The sequence below is a fragment of the Lepisosteus platostomus genome, chromosome 23, assembly GCF_059453375.1.
Source record: "Lepisosteus platostomus isolate fLepPlt1 chromosome 23, fLepPlt1.hap1, whole genome shotgun sequence".
NCBI classification, from domain to species: domain Eukaryota; kingdom Metazoa; phylum Chordata; class Actinopteri; order Semionotiformes; family Lepisosteidae; genus Lepisosteus; species Lepisosteus platostomus.
This window is the reverse complement of record NC_142633.1, coordinates 9,197,313-9,225,029: the sequence shown is the minus strand read 5'-3', so window position 1 is coordinate 9,225,029 and position 27,717 is coordinate 9,197,313. Positions and strand designations below refer to the sequence as shown.

Here is a 27,717-nt window from a genome sequence, read left to right as displayed (position 1 = left end):
TGTTTTAGAAGCCAGTTCTCTCTCACTTTGTGCTAATATAGTACAGTGTCCAGTCTGTACCTAACGCACCGCGATTCACCGACCCCGATTAAACTGCAACCCGCAGATACACTATACCTGGAGCAAATCTCACCTGAATAAAAGCCTGTCAGGAGTTATGAAAATTGTGTTTTCGTTATTGTCGTAACACAATACATGGGTCACATACTAGTAAAACAGCGAGACGTTCTTGTGTATTCAAAATATTAATTGATTTGATGAATATTCGAGAAACCTTTAAAATCTTGATTTCATGCTAGCAGAGGCAATCTTACAGCCTTCAGAGGAGCGCAACAAGCGCTCAACTCCATGTGCCTCCCCCTCTCCCGGCTCTTCCAAGACCGCACTATATCCCTCAATTAGGTTTCATTCTCAGACTGTAACTGGAGGCGCATATTTTCCAAATAATGTTTAAAATAAACGTTTTAAAATGCCAGACCGGGTGTTAAATGCCAAGTGTGTCTCCATCACTGCGGAATGTGCGGCTGTACAGTATCGAATACTGTACTCGAACTAGAAAAAGGATGGGAAGCTTTCGTCTGTCTTGTGAGTTGTTGTTTTTTTTGTAAGGTTTAACTTAGGAGAAATCAAACAATGCCGAAGCTATGAGCACCAGCACCAGCCCAGGCCCAAAATGCCAGACTGATGCGGTAGACGACGGGCCTGAGAACACAATCGCTGTGGGATTTGGTTTGGTCATGACATCACCTCCCAGACAGGCCGCAGTGCAGTTTCGGGCCGCTAGAGGGCGGTCACGTCCGTGATCAGAACGCGAACTCGCCCGTTTGAACGCTTTTTAGTGGAGGTAACAGGTGGCTTCTTTGAAAGCCTTAGGGTGTGGTTGTTTTCTCCTCGGGAAATGTGAGATCTTGATTGGCTTATGACATTTTGGACCCAAAGAGCTTTCAAGATCTCATATCAATCCGATACAGACCTCCTGGTTTTCATTGCACCCGAGCTTCATCGCTGAATTGAATTCTTAATCGCAGTAACACGTTGCTTGATTGGTTTTTTTTTCCTCTCTCTTCAGCAGTTTGGTTTTTTTTACTTTACTTACGAATTGCCATAGTTAAAAGGCAGCCTCCGACATTTGTAACAATTAAAAAACCATCGACTGAAGGCCTGACTGTGTAACTGACGTGATATCTGATTGACAGGAAGTAAAAACAGCAGATATGTGGGTCTTCAGCGTAAAACCGGAAAACCCTGGGATTGGGATATAGCGAGGTGAAACATGGGCTAATTGTGAGCTGGAAAGTGGCAGGCGGGAGAAAATATAATATTCACGATCCGCATTTTAAACTCTAGTTGAGTGAGAGTTAGACCACAATGCGTGAAAGAACAGCTTCCATCAACTGATAAGAACAAAAAATCAAAGATGTTGTTCGTCTGCCGTTAATAATAATCCTGTAACCCAGAAAGGCAGTTGAGAACAGGTTTACATTTACAAGGCTGACCCAACACGCTGAAAACAGAAATGATAAAAGTCACGGATCAAGGCACTGTTACCAGATATGTGTCAAGTAGAAATGTATCAGGTGGGCAGCTGCGTCAGCATGCGTAGTCTGCAAAGGAACAAGTAAAGTTTATTCCATGCTGAAAAGGGAAGAGAGAAAACACAACGTTTCGACTGTGGAGCCTTCTTCGGGTGTGAGTAGAAATATATAGAGCGCTTTTCTGGACACCCCACTCAAAGCGCTTGACAGGTAATGGGGATCCCCTCCACCACCACCAGTGTGCAGCTCCACAAAGCGCACCAGTACTCTCACCACACACCAGCTGTTAGTGAGGAGGAGAACAGAGTGATGAAACCAGTTCAGAGATGGGGATGATTAGGAGGCCATGATTGGTAAGGGCCAATGGGAAATTTGGCCATGATGCCGGGGTTACACCCCTACTCTTTTCGAGAAACAAACTCGGTTTTACATCTCATCCGAAGGACAGCATCTTTTTCCAGTGAGCGCCCCCTGCTGGCCCCACTTACAGTGGCAGCCTTAGTTTTTCCCAGGAGGCCTCCCACTGCAGGATGATATGGCTGCTGTTCTTGCAAGGTTCATTTTGATACACGTACATTTGAAATTGTATCATTGTAAAGAAGCTCGGCAATACAATTTAATACAGGTGTTTCCCCCATAAAGATTTACAGAGCATTTAAAAACCAGACACATTCGTCTGCGCAGAGACAACCAAAGAATAAGGATCACAAAAACGAGTTGAGTACTCTCGGGGGGCGCTATTGATACATCTTCTGGCAGAAATGTTATAACCCAGGGCTTTCCAAGGGCAGTTTTAGAAATCATTTTGGAAACCGCATCGCCACAATCCAGGATAGTGCGCGTCTGAGATTGTCGGTTTTTTCAATGTCACGTGGAAGGTTACAGGTTTCGTAGAGACTGAACAAAGTTTGGAAACGATCATTTTTATTTTGGACCACGCAATGTATGGGCCAGCAATCGCCTTCCACAACTTTCTAGGATTTGGACTGAAACGCCGCCCCCTGCTGGGCGTTTGCGTGGAAATACTTACTCCAGTCCGAAATTGCCTCTGAAAACAGACAACGCTGTGACAGGCACAGTTTTTTTTTTCAGCAGTCTTCTTCTCTTTGAAGATTTGCGTTAGGAATCATTCAGCAATCTACCCCCTGTTAGAGCAGAGCTCAGATCGGCACAGTTCAGGAGTCCACGTTGCTCAGGAAACTCGAGCTGTTGGCCCATCAGACTTCTGGGTCAATAATTCAAGAGTCATTAGAAAAGCAGAAGACTCCCGAGAATCTGCCAAGCCCGGAGCTGAAGTTCGCCGGTAACGTTTGCAATCTACCGCCGTTACAACACTACAACCGCTACAAGCTACAACAAGTCTTAAAACAAATACATACAGCCATGCCAACAGGACAATGAATTGGTTCTCAATGATCTATTTGGTCTCGGTGTTAAAGACACAACCAACGCACTAAGCAATTTCTCCGTTTCCTGCGGGCTTTGTTCCTAAATCAGTCACATGGTCTCTAGAGACCGTTTTACCCAAATAACACTGCAAGACTACATTAAAAGGCTGTCTGGAAAGTGTCACGCTTCCGCACGGTGCATACCCAGCTCGTCCTACCGTCGCGCTGTCAGTGATGATCGCCAGACGCCGCTGGGGTACACGTACCAGGGAGCCCGCCCCCCCCCCTAGGGTGGGCATCAGTGACAGGAGCCGGCAGCACTAACAAACTCGCTCAGGGCGAGAACGGCGCACGACACGCCCGTATATCCCCGCAAAGAGGCGCAGCGGAGGAAGACCTGCTGAGGAAGCCCACATCCAGACACGCGCTGGAGTTGCTCAAGCAGGCAGCTGCGTCAGCAGGCGACGGCAGCAAAGGAGCAGGTAGCGGGGCTTATCGCCTGCTGAAAAGAAAAGAAACACAACGTTTCGGCTGTGGGGCCTTCTTCAGGTGCGAGGATGCTGCGTCATGCATTTGCGCACGTGTGTTCAGGTGTGTGTCTTCATGTGTACGGGCCTCACCGAATATGGGTCCTCACCAGCTGTCCGGTCCGCTAAAGACAGGTCCAAAATGTCTCCTAAAGACAGCAGGCTGGCATCTAGTTTAGAGCATTCATTTGGATACAAAGTGTGGAACTGCAAAACCCAGACAACACGGGCAATATTACAACCAATACAATACCAATTCCAGACAATGAATATTAACGAGAATAATAAATAAATAATAACGGATACGCCAACAGCTAGGCAATTCGCTAGTCGTTATTCTATGCAACAGTAGGAAACTCCAAAAAATAATTTACCTTCATTTAAGAAAAAATGCCAAAACAATGGTTTAAATTGAAATAGTATAGAATGTCCTCACTCTTTTCATATTCCGGCACCTCTTCACGAAGACACTGTGGTTTTCGTTCCAGTTTATCTTAATGACTAAATTGCACGAATTAGTTGGATAAAGAAATCTTGTGTTTGTTTGTTTTTTACTGAGACTTTAATCCGACCTAATTGAGACATTGAAAAAACACCTCTGGTAATACTGACAGGAATCCCCCCGCGGGAAGACCACCACTCATATCATACCGATTCATATCTGCACCGGTTAAGCGAGCTGGTCATGAATTTCTGGCTAGGCACAGGCACTGGCAGGATCAGAGAGACAATTTCCTGCTCTCCTTTTGACAAATAATAGCAAGCCGCCGGAATCTAGTGGGCTCCTACAGTAGGTACTGTAGTATTGCACCGTGCACACTGTTGCCGCTAGGTGGCAGCACTTGCGAGGGACATCGCTGGAAAACCAGTAATATTCCAGGCTCAGTCTTCCAAGGATGTGAATCGTCTCTTCCTGTTTTACTCCACTGAGCTACCGACTACCGTACTGTGAGACACATTGGAGCTGCAATAGAGACACCCAGACCTCGACTATGAGTGTTTTCTTGCTTGTGCTGTCAAAGACGGGTTTATTTATTTTATAAGCGTGCAACAGAACACTGTTGTAGGCTTTTTTTAATTTATTGACATTTTTAACGTCGTTATTATTTTTAATCTCTATTTTATATTGGATCGCGGCAGCCCCGTTTTTTCCCCCTTTTTTCATTTCAATGATTGTCTTATTCACATTCTCATGGCGGAGACTAAAATAATCTATCATATAGACGAAGAGGAGACTCCTTACTTGGTGAAATTGACAGTTCCGCCCGAAAAAGTGACTTTAGCGGATTTCAAAAATGTCCTTAACAATCGAGCAGTCAACAACTACAAATTCTTCTTTAAATCCATGGACCAGGACTTTGGGTGAGTGGAATACGTTTTGTCTTTCCGATCTCACGTTTAAGCTACAGTTCACTGTTGTTGTTTTTTTTTTTTGCTGGTATAACATTGTTCGTCGCTATATTGAAAAAAAAAACACCATATTAGTGTGTGCCTCTTAATTACTGAAAACTATGTGTGTTTTACAATAAAAGGCACTGCCTTGCGGTCATGCCACCTCTTCAATTAATATAAGTTAATTGTTTAAATGCCGTGATTAGGACCTGTTCTGTATTTCTTGCGTGTTGCAACTCACTGAAGGTGATCGAATTAACACCGTGAATCATTCATGACACCTTACTATACGTTTGTGGTTTTGTTACTCTAGGATTGTTTTTTTTCTCGTACACAAATGAATATCGATATGTTCTCTAGTATGGTATCATTAGTCACATATGCATAGGGGAGATGTCACGGTTAGGATGAAGATAAATAATGTAGCTAGCTCGTATTCGGGCATTTGATTTCTCGGCTCGTTTCCATTGAACTGTTTGTATTTGAAGTGTCATGACAGCAAGATGACTGACCACTTGTTTCCTTAATCGCCGAAGTTTGTCATGTCAAAAAGAAATTTCTTGAATAAAAACCGAAACACGTTGACATTTGCGCTTACCTACCAATCGCTGATCGTGGCCTACGAATCACACAACAAGCTCAGAACTCGACAATTAAAAATGTTCAAACAAACAGTGTCTTAACACTAAAGGTAAATTTTATAAGCCCGCTCGCATGAGCTGAATTTGGTTATGAATAATGTTTTGAAAATGCCTAGTAGTTTTAAATGCATTGTTTCTATGTTCAAAACACAGTCCGCTCAGTCATTTTTGCGGCACTTAATAAGAATTGACACAACATGACAGCTGTCGTTTTTTCACGTTGATATTGATCGCGATGGCAACATTACACTCGGCTCTTTTTCCCCCCGAACATGACCGATGTCACGGCTGGTTCCGCTCATGTGATTGCTAAATATATCGTGAGGATATTGTTTAGGGAAATCGGCGTAGTTTGTCCCTGTGTTAGGGATGTCATCATCATCATTACAACACACAACAAGGGTTGTGCGTGTGTGTGTGTTTTTAACTGTGAGCCGTGGGGGCGATGGCTGTAGTTGGGATTTGCAGACACAGACGCATAATCAATTTCAATATCGATACACACATTAAGATATATTTGATCCCGGCGCGTTGGCTTGTCAGTGACACCATTAGCTGGCTAACGTTAACATCATTATCAGTACCAGGATTAATAATACTGGGCAACGCTCTGTCATGTCACAGTAGTGACATTTTCGCGACGTAGCAGCCCCCCGGTCCAGATTTCTGCCTTTTACTGGTCGTTTACTCCAGGTTTAAAGGGCTGTTTTGTACGTGTTACGCTGAAGCCGGCGAGAGTAGGCCACAGCTCGGCTCGGAGAGCCAGCGCGCAAAAATGGCTGCCCGGGAGACAGGGGCAGCCTGACGAGAGGCGAGCACCGGGGACTGAGGGCCTGGCAGGCTTCTCTCCTAGGAAACGGCGCTCTCGTCTCACACACTGAACAAGACATTTTCAGTTCAGCATCTGTGGATGACAGACGACGACGGGCGGGGGCCTGGGGTGCGCGTATATAGTCCAGCATCAGACTGGCAGGACAAACGTCAGTCAAAAAGGTGACCGTTTTCTGTCGTATTAAAACAGATGCGGTAGGTCCGGTGCTAATGTGTTATTCCTGGACAACCCAGTTTTAAAATCGAGCAATTTGAAGAACAAACTTCAGCTTGGGAGGGATATAGCTCGTCGGTAAATCACTTTTGACAGCGAGTCTGACAGGCCTTGTTAAATGTGCAACTTTTGTATTTGAATAACTGAGGAGTAACATAAAAGCCAAAAAGAAAAGCCAGACTCTAACATGGAAGACAGCTTTCAAAGCCCTCAAAAGTTATTAGACTGGACGGTATCTTAAGGATGTATGTTTGAGGGTTTCTGCCTGCATGGGTTTTACCCAGTTTGTTGCTGTGTCACGGTCGTAGCAATTATCAAGCCCCAATGCGCAATGATATTATTTTGAATATCAACAACATGGTTCATCAGTATCTGGTGGTACGGTGCTGTGTTTTACGTAGGATAACAGAAAAATATTATGGGTTATGGAGAGAGGAGGTGGCCAGCGTTCTGATACAGTGAAGGTGGGACATGATCCCTGAAAACAGCATTTGAGGGAACCGAACTGCAAACAAAGCACCGCGTATTGAGACTGCTAGGACTGTTACAGCAGCCAACAGTAATAATCATGGCAGCAATAAAATGAATAATAACAAGACTCCTTCTGTGAGCAATACTGGAACATTTTACAAGCCTCGTTGCCGGGAAGAAATGAAAAGGGATTGATTTTCAGGTGGAATTGCAAGATTCATTAATCAGCAACAGCACCCAAAGCCTGGGTGCTACAGCTCCACAGCTTCTAAAGAATGCAGGTTTTTATTATTAACCTTGGACCCCATAAAGCTCTCAAGAGGGAGAATGAATTTATGGCCCCTCTAATTCAGTTAGGACGTGTATTGATTGAGCACTTATTGAGGAACTAATAATAACTACTTTTCCACTTCATTTACAGCCCTCGTGCCACTGTTTGAGTCAAAGATCGGCCTGATTTAGGTTATCCTGGTGTGTCTTGCGAATGGGGCTGGTCAGGAGCAAGCGGAAAGAAAGGCTGAGCTGAACCTCTGTTCTCAGCAGGGGAGACTCCTGTGACGTCGCACGTTTGCATCCTTTGCAGAGTTGAAGCCGAAGGCTCTCGTGTAAAAGAATAGCAGGTGTTGGCTGACTCGAGGGCAGCCCAGTGGCTCAGTGGTTCCCATTGCTGCCCTGTGTGGCAGTCTGTGTGGAGCTTGTGTGTTCTCCCTGTGATCATGTGGGTGAGTTTCCTCCCACAGTCCAAAGACATGCTAGTAGGTTAATTGGCTTCAGGGAAAACTGGCCCTGGTGTTTGTGTTTGTGCCTGAGTGTGCCCTGCAATGGACTGGGGTCCCATCCAGCGTGTGTCCCACCTTGTGCACTTTGCTTGCTGGGAAGATGGATGGATATCTCAACTCTACTCTCTTATTGTGAGTAGACAGGCTTGGTGCTGTTGAAATAATAATTCTTTTATAATTTATCAGCACTGTTTTGATAAAAGCTCTTGGCTCATAAATCAAATCTAGAGGTGGATCAAAACTGCAGTGCTCCGGGGTGGCGAATTTGCTTTCGTCCTTCATTTCTAATGAGTGTGCTGTAGCTTCGAGGAAAACATTAACTGGGGAAACAAGAAGGAATCAATTCAGGAACAGTGGAGTGTTTTTTACTTTATTAGTAGCTAGTGTACCAGTGTGAACGTGAACTGTATACTGTATTTCTTTTTCTCGGTACTGCTTTTTTGAAAATGTTTACACCAGCATTTCCACTTTGTGGGCTGATTTCATTAGACTTTAGAAGCTAAGCAAGACTGGGTATGGTCAGTATACTACTAGGAGAAGAAATTTCCTTCACCAGAATTTCCCAGCCAAAGTCCCAGTATGGTGACAGGAACACTGCTGTAGGAGGTCCCATCCTTTAGAAGAGGAGATGTTAAACTGAGATGCTAACTTTCTGACTACTTCGCCATTAAAATGCCTGTTGCACTGTTCATAGATTATGCGAGCTAAATTCCACCTAGGACTTGCACAGTTCGGCCTTCTTAAATATATTTTCTCCTTAATTCAACAGGTGAAGTAATTTCTTACTTGTCCTCATGATCTGCTGTGTAGTGTAGCTCTGTGTGTGTGTGGGGGGAGGCAAAATGACAGCTCCATCTCACCCAGGTGGGGGCTGCACATAAGTGGTTCCCAGCTGTCTGGGAAGCATTTGAGATGAAAATTGCCTCCAAAATAAATTAATTTGTTGTAGTATTTCCCCTGGCTCCCAGAGGTAGTTTGATAAGTACTATGAGGTCATAGTACTATGAACTAAGTACACTGACTATGAGGTCAGTGTGTGAGGGAAGGCAAATGGATGAATATGTCCCCACAATAAGATGCAGGTCTTGATTTAGCCCCCCCCTGAGAGTTCACAGCTCATAAAAACCCTCTTTAGCATCTTTACGCGTGCTCATTGACTTGGAGACAATTCTTGAAATAGCCCACAAGCCTATAGTTGGGGTCGTCTCATGCTGGCTTCCAGGTCACTGTGCCTGGGTGTATTGCTATCAGAGTTTATTCATTCAGTCACCCTGATTCCTCTCCATTTACTTCCTGACTCAGCAATATTAGGAGCTCTCTTTCCTTTGTAAAGCTAACTTGTGGCCTCCTTCGTTGCCATTGCAAGCCATACCTGCTTCCTGATCCAGCAGAAGCAGTTTGTTTTTCTGTGCTGGAGTGTTTGTATGCAGAGTACAGTGTGAAACTCCAGTGAATCCTAATGCCAGAGTGAAGCTGTCCTGTGGAAAAGAATTACAGCAACTTTCCCGTACAGTTCGCTGTTTCCAGTCAAGGCAGAACTCTTACTGCTTACCAGAAAAATATTCTCATCCCTTGTTAAACAAGCACTTTCCTTATGAGTCCTTGCTAAAACAAGCAAAACATACAGTATGTGTACCTGTTTTTGTACACAATATGTATTAATTTCCCTCACAAATACAAGCTCCAGGCCTGCAGCTTATTCTTCTTATTATTTAATTCCTCTCAGCTCTTGTTGTCTTAACAATTTTAAAATAAATTGTAAGGGTGTTTATACTAGTTATGGTGTAAAATAATTTAACTATAGTATTTTGAAAATTATATTAACAATTTTTGACAAATTCTACAATTAAATGTTTTATTTTGATTATCCACACTGAATGCACAGTATCAATATCATCAGACAGCTTGATGCTCTATCTTACTTTTAGTTGTGGGTTTTATTTCTTCACATATCTGCTTCATAATACATTTAAATATGACAGCTTGCATAAAAATAAGTGCTGGTAAATTTTCCTTATTGTATCATAGGTGCAAACCAGACCTGAACTCAACTGGTATATGTCCAGTTTCAAGCTCTTGGGACGAATCAGAGACTCTTGTGTGTATTTTAATGAGAAATTAAGGGCTTTTGCCTATTAGCAAAAATTTAGGAACCAGCTGTGCTCATGAAGTGAAGGTTGAGTGTACTCTCTTTGCTCTGCTGTTCACAATTTTTGTTTTTGGGAGTTACCTGGTGAATATTTTTATATCTTTTCTCAGTCTGCCTCAAACCCCAGATGATAACAGTAATGTTTATGAGACATAAGCAGGTGTTTTTGGACTTCTTCTTGCCTCTTCCTAGTTTTTCAGGGCAGTACCCAAGCAGTAGCGACTTTGTCCTTACAAAGTGATCGAAGACGGTGGTAATATGATGATCATGTTTCTCACCTAAAAGCCAATTTTAGAATTCATTTTCCGAATGAAAAAATGTAACGTAACCGTGCTGCAGTAGGGTGCGCTGAATTGTCTTCTCCTCCCATTGGGAAAAGCGGGCAGTTTCCCCACCTCATTAGGTGCTTGTGAGTGGAGTTGCATCGGTGCCTCTCTCCCCTAGAAGAGAGAGTCTGGGAGAGGAAGAGTGAGGCTCCGAAGTTTTTAAGTGCCTTGGGATGACAGGACATGCTTTGTCATTGCTGTGTCTCTTTCCAGTGCTGAGGGGACTCACGCAGATGTTGGTGATGTCTTCGGTCCTGCGTGCAAATGTCATGACAAGGGGTGATGGCAGACTTGGAGATCAGGGCAAGGCCTGCAGTAACTGCCGTTACTGGTTTAGTCCGTGGTGCATTGCTCATTGCCCCCACTCCCTGAGATTGGTGTGGCAAGGGTGGGGATGAAGATCAGCAAGCAAGCAAAACCTACCTGAGGCTGCGTGACTGCAGGGCACCTGCCCTGTTTGACCTGCTCGTCCAGCTGAAACGGGATATCTTTTGCGGCCGTTGAATTACAAGGGGTCTGCCTTCAACAGCGACTTCCCGGTGGTCTAGCATGTGTGTACTTCTGCAGGTTTCTGCTTGGCTGTAGTCGTCTCTGGTCACTGCAGGCCTGCCATGTCAATTGGTCGTCCCGCTCTGGGGTGGTAAAAAGGTGGGGGAAAAACAACTAGACTAATTTGTTTATCTTAAAAGTGCCCCTTGATCTTGCTGTCCAGTTGGAGCCTCTTCAGCCTCACCACAGGGGATATGACACAGCTTTTTAACACCGCAGGGTGTGTGTGAGTCAGAGGCTGCGATTGCTGTCTGCCCTTGTAGGGCACATCAAGAGCAGGGGAGCAGTCGTTCCCCCTTCTTCCAACAGCACTGTCCAGGTTCACCCCCCCCAGAGGTCTTCCAGAGTTCCCCAGCTCCAGAGAGGTTTATTGCAAGTTTGGATTATCAGTGGTGTATAGCCTGGAAAATCTGGATATGTTTGACCAGATGTGCAAGGAATTACTTCTGTTCAGTAACGGAGGGGGCAGTTGGAAAAAATATCCCACGGTCCCTGTGGTTTTTGAAGACTCTAGTTGGCCATCATGGATTTACATCTTTAACATGGTGTACCCCAGAGACGGCTGCCAAATTCGGCAGCCCCCCTCCTGTAGATGTACTTGGCTCTTTTGTGTAATTACACAATCTATCATCTTATGCCTTCTTTCCATCTGTGGCAGACAGCACGCCGAGCAGTTTGCTCCCTGCTTGGCAGGCACCCATGGTTGCTGTGCGGCCTCAACGTCTGCAGGCTGCAAATCCGTGAGGTACTGCCTGCTTATGGGAAAGGTCGTAGGGCACCTGCTGTCAGTGTTTAAAATCCTGTTCTAACTTAACTATTGCGTGATGCATTTCTTATTGTTTCAGTGTACGCCACATGGAACATAAAAGGAAAGGTATTCCTTACGTACAATATCTCTTATTCAGTTTGCTTTTAAAGGCCTTAAATCTGTTCCTGTTTTGCATCAGTGAAGTGGAGTGATCCTTATTTTATTGTATCAGTTTGGACTTGTGTAGCCAGAGTTGGCCCACCGAGTACTCTCGCATTGCTCGGGGGATCACAGAATGCAAAATGCATGATTTACGTTCAGTGGCCAGATGCTCTCGAGATATTGCTCTGTTATCTGGTCTTCTGTCCACATCTCAGAACTCTGAAGTCTGTAAAACGAGAGCCAGTCAGCCCCCCACCTAGTCTACTGGCCTCAGCCCTTCATAACCAGCATGACACAGACTTTCAGAGCAGGCAGGCATCTCCTAATCCTGCCCTGTATGCACACAGGCTGCCACCACAAAGTGTGATGTCCAGCAATCTGCGAAAATCTGATAATACTGTACCTGCCTGAGTCTGGCAGTTCTTATTGAGAGAGGGTAGGAGAAGGTATCATACAGAAGGTGTGAGCAGCCAGACATGTGCAAGTGCCAATATGAGTGCTGTGCATGCATTCACTAGTGTGTAGTATTTGCAGCGTGTATGCGTGGCTTTCATCAGATGTGTGCATGCATTGTGTGTATTTTTAAAGCCTATTACTGCGTCACTGTTAAGAGTATCTTTTATATGTCTTTCTGTGCGTGACAGTGTGAAGTGTGTATGTCTGTGTGTGTGAGTATTTCAAGCTCCTTGTTTCACACATGAGGCTAGCAGCAGAATTCCTGAGATGCCACAGGCCGGCACAGCAGATTTCTGGTGGAATGGGCCCATATCAACTCTCTTCCTTTACTCAGCTACTCATGGCACACTAGGAAGAGTACAGGTGGAAGTCAGCTTCTTGTTTAGATTTGTCTCTGTATTCACAAATACAATCAAGAGCTGGCAAGGCTGTCTTCATTCCTCATCTTATTCATAAGCAGTGTTTACGGAGGGAGTAATTCAGTGGTGTTTATGGGAAGTTGTTTTTGCTGCATCTTGTAGAAGACATTTCTGGAGATGTGCGATTTCTTTAAATCATTAAAACAGCAGAGCGGGATCTTCCCCCAGTTCTATGGTTATAACTCCTGAAATGAATAGCTTTCTTTTTCTGTCCTTCATCATAAGTAGAGGTCCCAGTCCAGCATTAGAGTGAAATATACAGACGCCGAAGACAATAAATGGATTTCACTCAAGTTTAACGAAGCCCTCATGGGCTCAAAATCTCATCACAGGACAGGTTGATCAATCATATATAAAGGATTAATGGATGCAATTATAGACCAAAATGGAATTGAGGACTTTATAGTACAGTTTCACAATGGGAGGAGGGGACAGTTCGGAGCATGCATCTCCAAATATGGTATGAGGAGAATAAGAATGACATATTTAACTTGGAAATCGCTGACAGGTGAAGAAGACAGTGTTGTCTTTTTGCCTTCTGCCCAATACTACATCTTATGAAACATGAGCTCCATAACACTTTAGGTCCACAGTTTAAGCCTTGTTGTAGAAAGCGTAATGTGTATAAACTCATAGTGGACAATCGGATATATTTTGAGATTATTGAATTTTCTGTTCGTAAGAATGTTTATGATAGTGCAGTGAGACAAAGGAGACTCCAGTTGCTTAGTAGTCTTCTAATTTAGTTTGACTAAAAGCAGGTCTTAGGTTTATGTGCAAGCTGTCTTGTTTACTATATTTTATTGATGGTGGATATTGCTGCTGCTTCACAGTCCTTGGCTCATGGGTTTAATTCCAGTCTGGGTGGAGTTTGCATGTTCTTCCTGAGTTCTTATGGATTTTCTCCAGGTGCTCTGGTTTTCTCCCAGCTTCCAGAAGCATTCTGGCTAGGTTTATGGATGTCTATTAATTGTCCCTGAGTGTACACTCTGCAGTGACCTGGGGTTCTTTTCCAGAATATAGTCTTTGCTTGAGCACTAACAGTTTTCCTGATGGATATTAGGTGTTCCTGATCTTTGCCAGAAGCAGTTTTCTGGTAATGGATGGATGAATGGAATACATCATCAAAATTCCAAATATGTCTTGCAGGATGTTATGGGAATATGGAAGATTCTGGAGGATGCATTTTAGTGTTGCTTTTTTTACCAAGGAAGGTGCTGGCTGTTCCAGCCTTGTTGCATTAAATTGATTTTCACAGATATTGTGAAAGATTTCCCAGAATTACTTGCGTCACAGATGCCCTCACCTGGGGCAAAATACACACTGTTTCACCTGTGCTTGCTCTGTCCATTTTGTGAGAGAGCCCACAGCTCGCCACACCCAAAGTAGATCATACAGCTGAGAGTTTGGAGTCTGAACTGTCTGATTGCAGTGGGTTTGACGATCAGGACTGGGGTCTTCTGCAGCAGTGATCATAGCCCCAGACACTGCAGCACTCCCTGTTTCTCAGGCAGAAAGACAGAAGGGATTATTACTGAGCTCATGCCTAAAAGCAAAACTGGTTTTCGTTTTGTGTTCTTAACCAGAGGGGATAGAAAAAGAGTCGTTTTCAGTATTCTTAATATACACAAAGTAAGACCCACTGTAGAGATTGCATGATATTCATATGACATTCCATACCACAACCACTTTATAGCTTACAATATAACACAGTCAGAAAAAGCCATTTACATTGTATTTTTAAAATAATGTAGACTGCCTATAGCATCCGAAGAAGATGTATTTAGCACATGGTGTTGTCCTATTCGGATATTGTAGATGATTTCTGAATGTGTCCGTCATTGTTTTTTGTTCTTCCACACGTTTGCTTCTTTAGTTCCTTTTCTTTCTTGAAGATTTTTGTCCCCAGTGCACCTTTTTTTTAATAGAAATCATAAGGGACTTTCAGGGCATTACTCATCACGGAAAAGTGCATCGTTTGAGGGGGAAAAAATAGTGCAGACGGCATATATCGGAAAAGCACACCTTGGGTTGACCTTTTTTTATCTGATCGATAGTGAAGGAAGGGGGAGAGCTAAGACAAAAGCAAAAGGCTTTTCTGGAAGCAGGCGGCCAAAGAGCAGGTTTGGAACTGAAACCAGGACCGTGTGCCTGTGAAGCAGACGTTCTGTCTGCCAAACAACTGTGACAGATACCCCTGGGCAGCTCCCAATTTAAAGAGCCATACTAATTACAGTGCTCTCTGGTAACAGCCTCTTACACTTGTTAGCAAACGCAGTACAGTTCTGTGAAAAAGTATTCATCCCCTTTCCGATTTTCTGATTCTTTACATATTTTTGACACTGAATGTTCTCAGAGATTCGTTTGCGTTAATTGAGTTGATTGAACTGTGATAGCGTTAACGTTTTCACAGGGGACATTGGATGTTGGATGGCTTTGCTTATTTAATAAATGAAACAACCAAATAGCAAACTGTGGAGATATTTGTTCATTCAGACTCCCTTTATGTAGGAGTAGGACTAGTAGGCGCTCACACAAATTTATGATAACATTCACTGGCAAAAATATGCAACAATTCAGAAAATCTGAAAGGGGGTGAATACTTTTTCAGGGAACTGTATTCATTCACAACACATTTCCAATGAGAAAATGGTTAGTCTAACCAAGTGTTTCCTGTTTGTATATTCCAAATATCTCAAACAGTGCTGTGTTTCATCCTGGTTTAAAATTGCGGCTCTTCATAGCTCCAACGTGGTTATCACTGATGTACAGAGGCAGGTGGGAAGGACGCTGTGTCAAACACTCCCATAAATAAGCATTCTTAGTGATGTCTAGACTCATGTGTTAAATTCCATGTGGTCATTCGCACAATTCTACATGAAAGGAATTCTGAAGCCCAGCATCTAAAAAAGCAATCACACAACTCTCTAACACTTCAATTCTAGAGTTCAAAAAGTGTTAAAAATAAATAGCATTGGATTGACTCATTTGTTTCTAGTATTCCATTTCAGACTTTAATGAATTAATTGAATCAATTAAGTGGATACAAAGACAATCCAGCCCTGTTTTCTAGTTCTTAATCAAGAGCTAATTGAAACAAGGCTCCATAAAAGGGTTGTTCAATCAGTTTTTTCCTGACTGTTCAGATTCTACTGCTGTAAAGAGATCTAGACTACCTCCTCCAGGGCTAGGATTGGACAGTCTTGCAGTGCAGGGTCAAGGGTCAGAGGTCAGCACACCGCAATTCTGTTGGTTATCCAGTGTCCAGTGTTTGCAACATTGCCTACATCAGCAGGTGCAAACTTATTAGTGATCTGGAGTTACTGGGGCCACTCAGCTGTAGTTTCAGTGAGAAAAACCACTCAGCACCTCTCTCACATTTCTGAAAGGGTGAAAACTGATGTCGGGATTCAGTTAAATACTGAAATGACATGGTGCATGATCTGCAGTTGCAAATGTTCTAAAAGTGTATGAAAAGCTCTTTGTCTTTAATCCTGAGAGCTCTGCAAAACTAGTTAGAAATTAAATATGCAAAAAAACCTTTTAATTAATATTTGAAGCTGTTCCAGATTCTGAAAGATCAGCAGTTGTTTTATTAATTTTATTAATTCTCTTTGGACTAAAGAAGAAAGTGAAATAAAGTTTGTTCCTGGTGAAGGTATTATGCAGTCTTTCATCCTGTGTTACTAGTGTATTTGCAACTTTTTGACACTTGTGTGACAGTTTCTGAGTGTATTATACAGTTATTATATTTGCATATTGATAGCAGACAATCCAGTTTTTTCATAAAGTTGACAGAAATTTTACTTCTGATGGGATTGTTAGGGGTGTATTATGATTGTTTTAGCAGTGTATAGAGGGCTTGTGGTTTGGCCCAAGATAACAGCATTATAGATCACCTGTTTCTGAAAATTGGAAAGCCCTGTTATTAATCACATAAGCAAGCGATCTATTCATTTAAGAGAAATGTTGTCCTTGAGGGTTGAAGGACACTCATATTTTGGTGCCAAATTATCTCTGCTTAACAAGTCTCCTGTTTAATTGACCATAGAGAATAGGGTTTGGGGTTATGATCCTCAATAAGCTCCTGCTTTCTTGGCATTAACGGCTACACGTAATGGATACAAGAACACACTGGGTCCTACACTTCTGCCAAAACTTGGACAATTTCCACTTGTCTGGAAATTTATTTAAAATTTAAGTATAAAAATATCATGGAAAACATTCAAAATATTCTATAGAAGCACAAATGTGCTGTGCCTCTGATGTAAGTTAATACTATTTATGTTACAAACCTGCAGGCATCTTCACAGTTTGTGAGACCTGGAGAACTGAGGAAAGTGGAAAAAGAGCTTCTTCTGCCTCAGTGCCTCAGCTCAAACCACTGCCCTGCACTGCCTCTTCTGCCTCAGTGCCTCAGCTCTAACCATTGTCCTGCACTGCCTCTTCTGCCTCAGTGCCTCAGCTCAAACCACTGTCCTGCACTGCCTCTTCTGCCTCAGTGCCTCAGCTCTAACCACTGTCCTGCACTGCCTCTTCTGCCTCAGTGTCTCAGCTCAAACCACTGCCCTGCACTGCCTCTTCTGCCTCAGTGCCTCAGCTCTAACCACTGTCCTGCACTGCCTCTTCTGCCTCAGTGCCTCAGCTCAAACCACTGTCCTGCACTGCCTCTTCTGCCTCAGTGACTCAGCTCAAACCACTGTCCTGCACTGCCTCTTCTGCCTCAGTGCCTCAGGTCTATCCACTGTCCTGCACATATTAATCTTAATCTTTTTTTCCCCTCTCTTCACACAACATTAATCCCAAATGGCCTCTGTCTCTGATCTCTACCCGCTGTCTTGCCCTCCTCTTCAGCCTGCTGAATCTGACACCTCCCGGCTCGGCAGGTGGGATTACAGAGCTTTAACAGGGGGTCCTTTGCCTCTGGGGTCACAAGCTAACTCTGTGGTATTCCTGGGGGGAATTTACAGCTCCGGGCTGAGACTCCAGAGCAGCCCCACTCTATTAATAACCCCTCTGTCGCTGCCACATACCGCACATTGAAAAACACACGCGCTTTCTTCTGTGACCAAGCGTATACATCAGTGCGCTGTGGATGTCTCTCTCCTGTTGCCTGGTACTGACCACATGGTCTTGTCTTTTGTCTCACCTGTCCATCCTGCAGTGTTGTCAAGGAAGAGATCTCAGATGACAACGCCAAGCTTCCCTGTTTCAACGGGAGAGTGGTGTCCTGGGTGAGTAGTGCCTGTGCCACCCCCTCAGGTCGGAAAACAAAACATCTAGTGCAACACAACTAAATGTAACTGCAATAACATTCAACACATAACCACACAGCAGGTGATGTAATGCATTACACATAATGACAGTACAAGTATGTCAGTTATGTGTTGTTATACAATATTGCCTGAATAATCCAGTGCAGCACTGTATAGTAAAGCTTGCTTTTAATTGTGTTGCCAATTGCTCATTTTTCACCAAGCCCTGATTATATTGCTTTGTTCTTTGGCTAGATAGAATATATCTGTCCATTTCATAAAAGAAATCAGCTGAATGCATTCTGCTACATCACAATCTTAGTGTAACAGTCAGTCAACTCATCCACCTCTTTCTCTCTGTGGGTGTGTCTGTCTCCTCCCCCCCCCCTCCAGCTGGTACTGGCAGAGAGCTCTCACTCTGACGGGGGCTCCCAGTGTACGGAGAGCCAGCCTGAGCTGCCCCCCCCACTCGAGAGGACAGGGGGCATCGGAGACTCCAGGCCCCCATCATTCCAGTGAGTAATCATGTCAGATGCACAGTGCTGCACATGGTTGCACAAATACAGATCGATGCGCAGTGATACACTGACACACTGATCTGCATCAATGTGTGCCAGGACACACTTCTGCAAACAATTATACTTCTGCTGCCACCTACTGTAGTAATAGACAGACAGAGGAGTTTGTTTTTCACATGTCCACGTACAATGGGAGTCTTATTCATGCCGTTCTCTCAGGACATGCACAGTACAACAGTAGACAGTATACCGCACAACACTGAGTAATAAATAGTGACAGTATGTACAAACAATAATCAAACAGAGTATTAAATACAAGCAGAACAATAAATACATGGTAGAAAGTGAGTGGAATTGTGAGGCATTGCATACAAAATGCTGATGGGCACTCAGGGATACACAGTACCACACTAAGACACTTTCATACTGTTGACATACTGATGCACAGACTCGGCTGCACAGACCTGCGCATTAGCAGCTCTGACAGCTACACCATGAAGCACTATTATCATACACTTACGCCTTATGAATTACGGTTGATTCTTATGTTTTGAAATGACTGTAGATTTGTCTTTTGTCTCAGTATTTTTAACGTCTGGTACAGATCAGATAGCTGTGCCTACCTCGAGGGACTAAGGATAGGAGCTTCAGTGGCAGAGCTGTAGATGATGCCACTGGGGTGCTGTCTGTGTGGAGTTTGTATGTTCTCCCTGAGTTTGCGTGGGTTTCCTCCTGGGTGCCCTGATTTCCTCCCATAGTCCGAAGACATACTGGTAGGTTAATTGGCTTCTAGGAAGATCGGCACTGGTGTGAGATGTTTGTCTGCCCTGCGGTGGGCTGGACAGGCGTCCTGTCCAGGATGTATCCTGCCTTGTGCCCATTCCTTGCCGGGACAGGCTCTGGCTCCCCTTCGACCCTGAGTTAATCTTAGAAGAAGCCATTAGAAAATGAATGAATGGGTATCTGGATGAGATTCTCAGATCAATTAGTGACAATCAAAGGGGCTGGATGGACTGGATTGTCTCTTCTCATTTGTATCCATTTTTTTATATTCTATCCCAAGCGACTCTGCAATAAGTTATTAATGCACAGCTCACAACCCAAAATGGTTCACTAACGAATGGTTTTGTTTGAAAGAAATCCAGATTGAAACTGACATTCAGCGGAGAGTTTAATAGTCATGAAGGGAGAGTGCTAACCTTTGAGTGTAGCGTGTGTGTGTAGCTAAGTGTACCGTGTGTGTGGTGCCTATGCACATTAACGCAGGCAGACACGCACAGCTCTGAACTGAACACGGGCTCTCATCCATGCTCTGCTGAACAGACATCAGCAGGGTGCTTATTGAAGCCCACAGTAACATGCAGGTCCAGTGATCTTTATAATAGGCTTCATATAATGCATGGACTTCTCATGTAGTGCCAGAAATAGCTTTGATAACATAAACAGCTTCTGAAAAAGCTGGCAGACAAAAGGAGCTGTGTCTTCTGTTGCATACTCTTCCTCAGCGCTGCACAGCAGCACAACTGACAGCGTATTAAGACACATGACTGTTATTTTTGTCTTGTGTGTCACGCAGCCATAAATCAATACAAAATAACACATAATTGTGACGCCAGTTTATAACCCAGTTTGGGTTTTGCTAGGATAGAAACTAAAAGACACAATCACAGTGACCCAGCCAGGGTCCTGTTTCTGGGGCAGAGTGGTATAACTGCACTGTTGTGCCTCCTGTTCTATTACTCTTATGCCCAGATCTGTTGTCTTGTACTGGACAGCAGTGGGGGGTGGGGCCTTAAAAATGAGCTTTTTGTCAGGTCTTTATAATGCAACTGCAAATGTAGACCTCTTTAATATGAGAGAGAACAGAGAAATGCAATTTATTCTGGAGGATAGACCTGTTAGTACAATAACATTAATTTATTCCATGCTATGCAGTGCTACACTATACAGTAATATCCGATCAGCGTTGGATGCCATTTTTATTAACACAATCTGTCTAGCTGTTTTGGAACAGGTAGTGAAAGGTGCTTTAACAGGTAGTTTGAAAGGCCAGAGTCCGTCTTTCATTCATTTCTTTCATCCTTCAGTTTGCATTTTTTAGGCAGCAGCTTTTACTGTGTTGTAGCCTGAACTTGTTTGATTTCGGAAGCTAAGCATGGCCTGGTCAGTTCTGGGGTGAGAGACCTCCAGCTTAAACCAGCATGCTGCTGTAAAGTGGGGGACCAGTAGGTGGCGCTCTTGCTGTCACTCCAGCTGAGTGGTGCCTGGGGGACACCGAGATGCTGCAGGCCCTGGCCTTCGGGTGGGACTTTGATCTGAGGTCTTGACTGCTTGCTCATCAAAGATCACATGGCATTTTTTTTTTTAAAAAGGATAAGGGATTTATCCTTTATGTGCTCACTCTATTCTACTTTAATTCCATTTGAGAGCCAATGTCTCTCGCTTCTCTACCTGAAATGCTGGTGGTGGGACTGTTAGTGTGTAATGGCTGCTCTGTGTCACCCAGATGGGCGCTGCACTTCAGATAATATAATATATCTGATCTTTAAAGCACTACGTGATCTTTGGGGGGTAAAAAGTGCTTTATAAATGCAAGGCAATGTTATTATTCTTTATTTGCTTGGGAGATCTGCTATAGAATACATATCTTAATTGTTCCTGGGTGTTGTGTGTTGCAGATGGCTATATAAGCTTTCTCCCCCGGCCGTCTGTTGCTGGTGCGTTTCCATGGATGATGAATTTATTGGTGTGTCAGTCTGGGCGCAGCCACGCGGCCGTTCCTAGTGTATGTGCTGCCCTCTTGTGGCAAACTGGCCAAAGTACAGCTGCCTCACCCCCTTTTAGACGCACTTCAAATTAAGGATTGAAATAGAGTATCCATTTGCGGTATGTATATTCTGAGCTGCACTGTTGTTGATCAGTAAGTACAGCAACAGCATTTTTAAAATCGGGGAATGTCGTTTCAGCATTATGTTTTTTTGAGAAACGCTTGTGCACTGCAGTGCAATTGCCAACAGAATTAATCCCCGCTTCCCTCAGTAATCCGGATTAACGTCCCCTCCACTCCCATCTCTGTTTCCCAGAGGTGCTGTGGGGCGATACACCTGGAGAGTTCAAAAACGTTAATCAGATTGAACCATCCACGTCTCCTCCCGGCGCAATTGAACTTGCTCTCCTCTACTGAAACGTGTCCTTAACAGCGCAATGTATCACTCATAGCACTTATTATCTTGCAATATGCCACACTTGCTTTTGATAGAATCTGGAGTATGACTTGAGGAGAAGGGTCCACAGTATCAGGTGTTGATTAGAGCACCTATCATTTTATTCACATTAGCTTTTGAGTAGAGTGGGTGACGTGACCCTGAACTGTCCCTTTATATGTTGGTCACGTCATAAATATGTAAAAAGCACAACTGCATTGTTCCTGGTTCCAAGCAGTGTATGTAGATTCCATGTACCTACAGCAGGCGATTCACAATGTTAGGTGGAAATAGTAAAACATCCTAAATAGTAAATATGAGATGTTTATATCCGTGTCCATTACAGGGCACAGGACACAAACACGAACACGCACCAAGGTCAGTTTTCCAGAGGCCAATAAACCTACCAATATGTCTTTGGACTATAGAAGGAAACTCACAGAAACACAGGGAGAACATATAAACTCCATGCAGACAGCACCGTAGGGCTGGAATAGAACCCAGCAATCACTGTGCCCACATTGATAACATATGTGCCTTGTAATTCCTGATTGTGCCAAAGATTGACTGAAAGTTTTAAATGCTCAAATTCTAATGGGAATAAAAGTGTGTAACTGCACTTCCAACAGAGTAGAGCACTTGAATGTGCCATCAGTACTGTGCACTGAAGAAGAGGATAGTGAAATATTTTTTGTCTCATTTTTACAGATAGACTTTTTTCTGGGAAAAAAGACTACTACTTGAGACTGCTTTCCTGAAATGATAAACAAAAATGTCAGACTCTGTCAGACTTAAGAATCTTTCATCTCCTCTGGTTTCAGTAACTGCTTTATCCTTAGAGGGTCTGTGTGATCTGGAGCCTAACCCAGCAGGAGTTGGGCATAAGGCAAGACTATAATTTTCCACCGGTTGGAAATTTTTATTTTTTTAAAAACAACCCTGTAACCTAATCTATTTCTTCATTTACAAAGAATGCATCTGTAAGAGTCATGACTCAAGAGAATTAAAAATTATATAATTCCAGTCAACACACAGCTCCCTGGCAGACGGGATAGAAAAACCAACTCTTTCTTGCCAATATTTTAGAATGAACTGCGATACCTGTTCTGTTATAATTAAAGAAAACGTTCACATCCAACGTTTGTAAACCACAGATGACTGTGTACGGTATATGCAGAATTTCATATTTGGTACATAATACCTAAAATACATACACTGTATAATTATGTACAATGCTCACAATTAGTTCTAATCACTAGACCATGGTTTTTGGATAAAAAGGCATTACATTCCTTATACGTTGTCAGACTCCACAGAGGAAAAGAATGGTGTAATGACCTAGCAAACCCACAGGGGGGAGAAAGGTGCCCATTACCAGTGTGCTTCTGTGCACTGCAAGAGGATGTTCTTGGCTGGGCTTTAGAGAGGTTGGGTTGTCTGCCTTTGCGAAATATCTAATGTGTCAAACTGGCGCTAATGGATCGTGCACTAATCGCTCTGAGCAAGCGCAACATTCTCGGGCTTTGATGGGGGCTCCTGATTATAGTTGTATATCTAAGTAAGCCATCTGTCAGCTTGACTTAGCGTGTGCGTGCACGCACGCGGCACTCGGTCTCCGTGTTCCGCAGAGGGGTGTCTGTGAAGGTCCATCTGTCGGTTTTATCCGTGTGTGACTCTGATCTTGCTGTGGGGATGCTGGGACACGCTTGGCAGGGCCATCCCGGGGCTGGCCCATGTGTTTTGTGGGTAGGTCATGGCTGTCAGTGTGTGTGTGTGTGTGTGTGTGTGTGTACGGGACACAGGCACACAGGTGTAGTGTGGGTTTCGGCAGGCAGGCAGGTAGAGCCATGTTCTCACTAGCTTCGGGTTTCACAGAGGCCCGTGAGCAGCTCAGACACACCTGCCTTGGGGCGGGGGTGGGTAAACAGCCCCCACAGCACATCCTTCCCCCATCTCTCACGCCCACCTAAGATCGCACCTGCAGTCCAACTCACTTCACTCACAGCTGCACAGCCTCATTATATTGACATCTTTCAGTAAGGTCGGTTTCATTTATTAGCAGAGGAAGAGTGAGCTGGGTGTTGATCAGCAGTAGACTCTCGACAGATCCACATGTCATTGCAGAGAGAAGCAGATATGGTCTGCAGCTTTCAGAAAATGCTACCGCTTAGCAGTAGACATTTGGACGTTTGCCTTTAAACTCTGCAAATCAATTATTACCGCAGTTATCAATTAATCGTCTGTCAGGGTGCCAAGAAGAGACCTGGAGTTCAGTAACAGTCACAGAATCAGTTTCTTTTTTTTGGGGTGTACTGAAGACCATGTTTCTGGATGTAACTGAAAGCTAAAAGCAGTGAATGATCAGAACAATATTGAAAATATTTTTTACAATTAACACCTGTTTATCTGTTACTATTGTTAAGAAGCAGAGAGCGTGTTAAATAAAGTAAAGATGTGTTTAAAAATGTAACATTCTCTTTTAGGTTCCAATGTTATGTCATAATTGCAAAATACAGGTCACACATACAAGTGTTTTTTTTTTTTCGTGAATGCAGAGGTTCTCACTTTATCCAGTTATCTCATTAAGTCAAACGGTGCGTTGGTGTCAAGCTGCGCGTTGGTGTGATGGCTTTGGCGTATGACTCGCATGCTGGAGGTCGGGGGTTCGAACCCAGCTCTCGCCATGATTTTTTGGGCGGAGTGGTGGCACTGTGGCTCAGGATCTGCGCCTGTGGCTGGAAGGTTACTGGTTCGAATCCCGCAGCCGGCAGAGGAATCCTACTCTGTTGGGCCCCTGAGCAAGGCCCTTCACCCCAGCTGCTCCAGGGGCGCCGTAAAAATGGCTGACCCTGCGCTCTGACCCCAAGCTTCTCTCCCTGTTTGTGTGTCTCATGGAGAGCAAGCTGGGGTCTGTGAAAAGACAAATTCCTAATGCAAGAAATTGTATATGGCCAATAAAGAGATCTTATCTTCTCTATTACTTCCACAGTTTTGTTCTGCCTATCTTCAGGATGCACAAGTCCAGTCTCCCCCAGACCAATGAGTTTGTGTTGGCTGTTTAGTGCCGTGTGATATACTGTACATGACAACACAAGTTCAAAGGGCACAAAGACATTAGAACATCTAAGGATTATACAATGGAGAAGACTGAACAACACTGGCTTTTCCCACAATTCTGAACAACACTGCAGTGACAAATTATCTTCAGGTCAAGGCTGCTTACTTACTGTGGAAGAGCAGGGTGATGGGCAGTGTGGTCTGGGACTGGATTTCATCGGAATTACCTGGAATTTTTATGGCGCTTCCGGGAAGCCAGTGTATAACTGGGAGGAAGGAGAGCAGGAGAACTCCCCAGACAGATCACAGTCTGGCCTCCTGAGATTCCGCACATTTGCCTGGAACAAAATCCCTCAGGCACAGAGGTACAGTGGGCGTGATCCAAACGCGAGAAGTTTTAACGGCACTTGTCTGCGCCCTGTTTCAGCGCCAATGCAGTGGGCAGCCGGGATGGCCTGGACACGGAGACGGGCAGCGAGTCACTCCTGAGTCACCGGCGGGAGAGAGAGAGGGAGCGGGCGAGGAGGAGGGCGCGAGAGGTGGAGTGTGAGTAACACGAATCTTTATTTGTTACGCGTCATCGCAAAGGAGAAGCTGTTCTGAATTGGTTTATCTGGATAAATAAGGATTATTATTATCCTGTTCGGGAAATGACAGAATCTCAGGGGAGGTTCAAATCGGATTAATGGCTTGCCGCTATGCGATAAGTTCCTTAGAGCCCTGGAAACAGGCTGGTGTTGGTAAAACCAAGTGCTGCTGATTGCAAGAGAACTGAAACCGAGAGAGAGGTTTCCTCGCAACACTGAGGATGGTTTGTCCTTGGTTGGAAAAAAAAGCTTACTTCAGAAAACAGTAAAGGTAATTCTGCTTGATCTTAATCCGTTTCGATTTTTTGAATGATTAACTTTGTTGCAGTTGCTCCATTTTGGCACAAGTGCTACAAAACAAGATTTAACGCCCAAAATGTACCCACACCATGACTTGTACCCACAAGTCGTACATTCTAAAACCAATGCTTGATGCACACTGTCTGTGTGACAAATCTGTCTTGCTTCTCATCCTTGGAAAACTGCAATCAAATATTGGATTTGGAATCGCTGAATGGCAGGCCTATCAAAGTTGTGATTTAATCCCTGCCTTAGGCCCCGGATTAAAATAAAGGTTTGACTCAAGCGCCAATCATGAATGACAATCAAGTCCTTTGATGGTTGCCTTTTGTATGCCAGAGGCATCTTCTCTTCACCCAGAGTTAATCCCATTTATCCACCATCAAGTGTTATTTTTTGTAATTTGGAAGATGCCAATTAAGTGCACGTTGGGGGCGTGGACGTTAGTTCTGCCTGCTCACAGCTCCTCGATCCTTGTGTGCGTGTGCATGCCCTGTGATGGACTAGCATCACATCCAGGGTGTAGTCCCACTTGGCACCCTTGTGCTTCAAATTTCCACAACCCTTACTTGGAATAATCATCTTTCCAGTGATAGATAGATGGATTATTTTTGCTTTTTTTATCCACTGCATTTGGGATCACCAGTTTTAAGTGGCCTCAGTTTGACAACTACAGCTCCTTGTACCACTTGGGAGAGAATGAGATACGCACACATGCTCCTCCAGCACATGCACTGGAAAAAGCCATTCGTTATTTGACAATGCTTAGATCTCCACAGGGCTTTACAGGTGAGTCAGTGCTGATTGGAGGAGTGGTGGTTCTCTCACTGACATCACTGCAACCCTGCAGTGCCCAGCAAGTTGCAGGACGTCAGCCCAGAAGCCGAAGGGGTCATGCCTGGTTAATTCCAACCTGTCTTGGTAGGCCTCATCCAATTCAGACTACTCACAACAGCACCTTGGGGCATAGCCTGCACAGGGTGAGCCACTCAGAAGTCCCGGAAATGCTTTCTTTTAAATTTGCTGTTGACAGCTGGGTCACACCTTTGATTTAATCCTGACCTTGCAATAAGAAAATTAGAAAACAATAGAGTTACCTAATTATCATTCAAAAATAAGCCTTTGTCCCGATTTTCACCTCGCGGGGCTGTAGCTGCAATGCAGTAAATGAGATCCTGGGTTATTTGTAAGTCAATAATTCGGAACTCAGGATTACTTTCAATTTCAGTCATTTCCCTGGAGGTCATAACTGAACAAGGAGCTAACAGTTTCAACAAAAGGTCACAGTGCTGAAATCAAAGAGCTTGATATTTTGCTAACAAGAAAAACCAGTAGCGATCACAGAGAGTCAAAGAGAAGATTTATGTGAGAAAAATTAGCAAAGCCACAAGGACGCTAGCATATTAAGAGTGCAGATTTTTGCCACTGTCCTATGTAACCCAGTGATTCCTGCTAAAGCATTCACTTGAGCCATACTAGGACTCTTCTCTTATTTCGACAGAAGTGTTACAGTATATTTTCAGCACAGAAACAAACTTAATTAGATTATTTGAAATTATTTCAAGTTTGTAATAACTTGTTATATTTTTATTATTGTATCAGCTAGGGCAAAATCGCCAGACAAAGCCAATTCCTATCCTCTTGGGGGATGGAAAATGAACTGCAGTTTTCTTTTCTTGAATAAATCATTTAGTTTTATGGAAAGTGATCTTGAAATACTGATGGCTTTGGATTTAAATAAATTGTGGAATCTGGTTTACCTGGAAGAGAGGCACAGACAAACAAGGTCACCTGGAAAATTCATGGGTTTCATGTGTTTAAAAGGCAAGAAGCTGAAGCAAGACAAGGGTTTGGAATTGAGAAAAGGCCATTTGTTCTGTCGAAGCACATGTACCCCTAATATCTTTAAATCTTTATCAGTATGAAAATCAAATTGCAAATAAGCATTCTGGTACCAGGCTCAAAAGATAAATGCTCCATGAAATTTGAGATCCATTGTCTCACAGCATCAATTGCTTGGACTTGACTGAAACTGTATCATCTCAATGGATCACCACAGCATAATCTACCAAAACATATGGTTACATGCTTTACTAATGTATTTTAAACATTAACAAAATGGTTTATTTCTGTCTTACATGAAGAAGAGTTGGCTAGTTCCAGCTGGTCTTGTTCAGAGATGCTGAATGAATTGAATTGCAGTTCTGCCG

The 27,717-nt window shown here is 43.7% G+C and overlaps 1 protein-coding gene and 1 long non-coding RNA gene across 3 annotated transcripts in view; one reads left to right on the top strand and one right to left on the bottom strand.

Annotated features, from left to right (window-relative positions):
* Window positions 1–1,804: 1,804 nt before the first annotated feature.
* On the bottom strand, window positions 1,805–4,024 carry LOC148642005 (uncharacterized). The gene is made up of 2 exons (XR_015929632.1): window positions 3,544–4,024; window positions 1,805–3,425 (listed from the first exon to the last, which is right to left on the bottom strand). It is a non-coding gene; the product is annotated as an uncharacterized LOC148642005 (long non-coding RNA).
* A 322-nt stretch (window positions 4,025–4,346) lies between these two features.
* LOC148642004 (segment polarity protein dishevelled homolog DVL-1-like) overlaps window positions 4,347–27,717 on the top strand; it is a 48,543-nt gene continuing 25,172 nt past the window's right edge. The window contains exons 1-4 of one of the 2 annotated variants that reach the window (XM_088617264.1): window positions 4,347–4,812; window positions 17,752–17,821; window positions 18,236–18,357; window positions 25,048–25,166. In XM_088617264.1, coding sequence (XP_088473390.1) covers window positions 4,643–4,812; window positions 17,752–17,821; window positions 18,236–18,357; window positions 25,048–25,166 — 481 coding nt within the window. In that variant the 5' untranslated portion in view covers window positions 4,347–4,642. Of the gene's footprint in view, window positions 4,813–6,019; window positions 6,477–17,751; window positions 17,822–18,235; window positions 18,358–25,047; window positions 25,167–27,717 lie in introns of those variants that run through there. The other variant, XM_088617265.1, reaches the window with a different exon arrangement.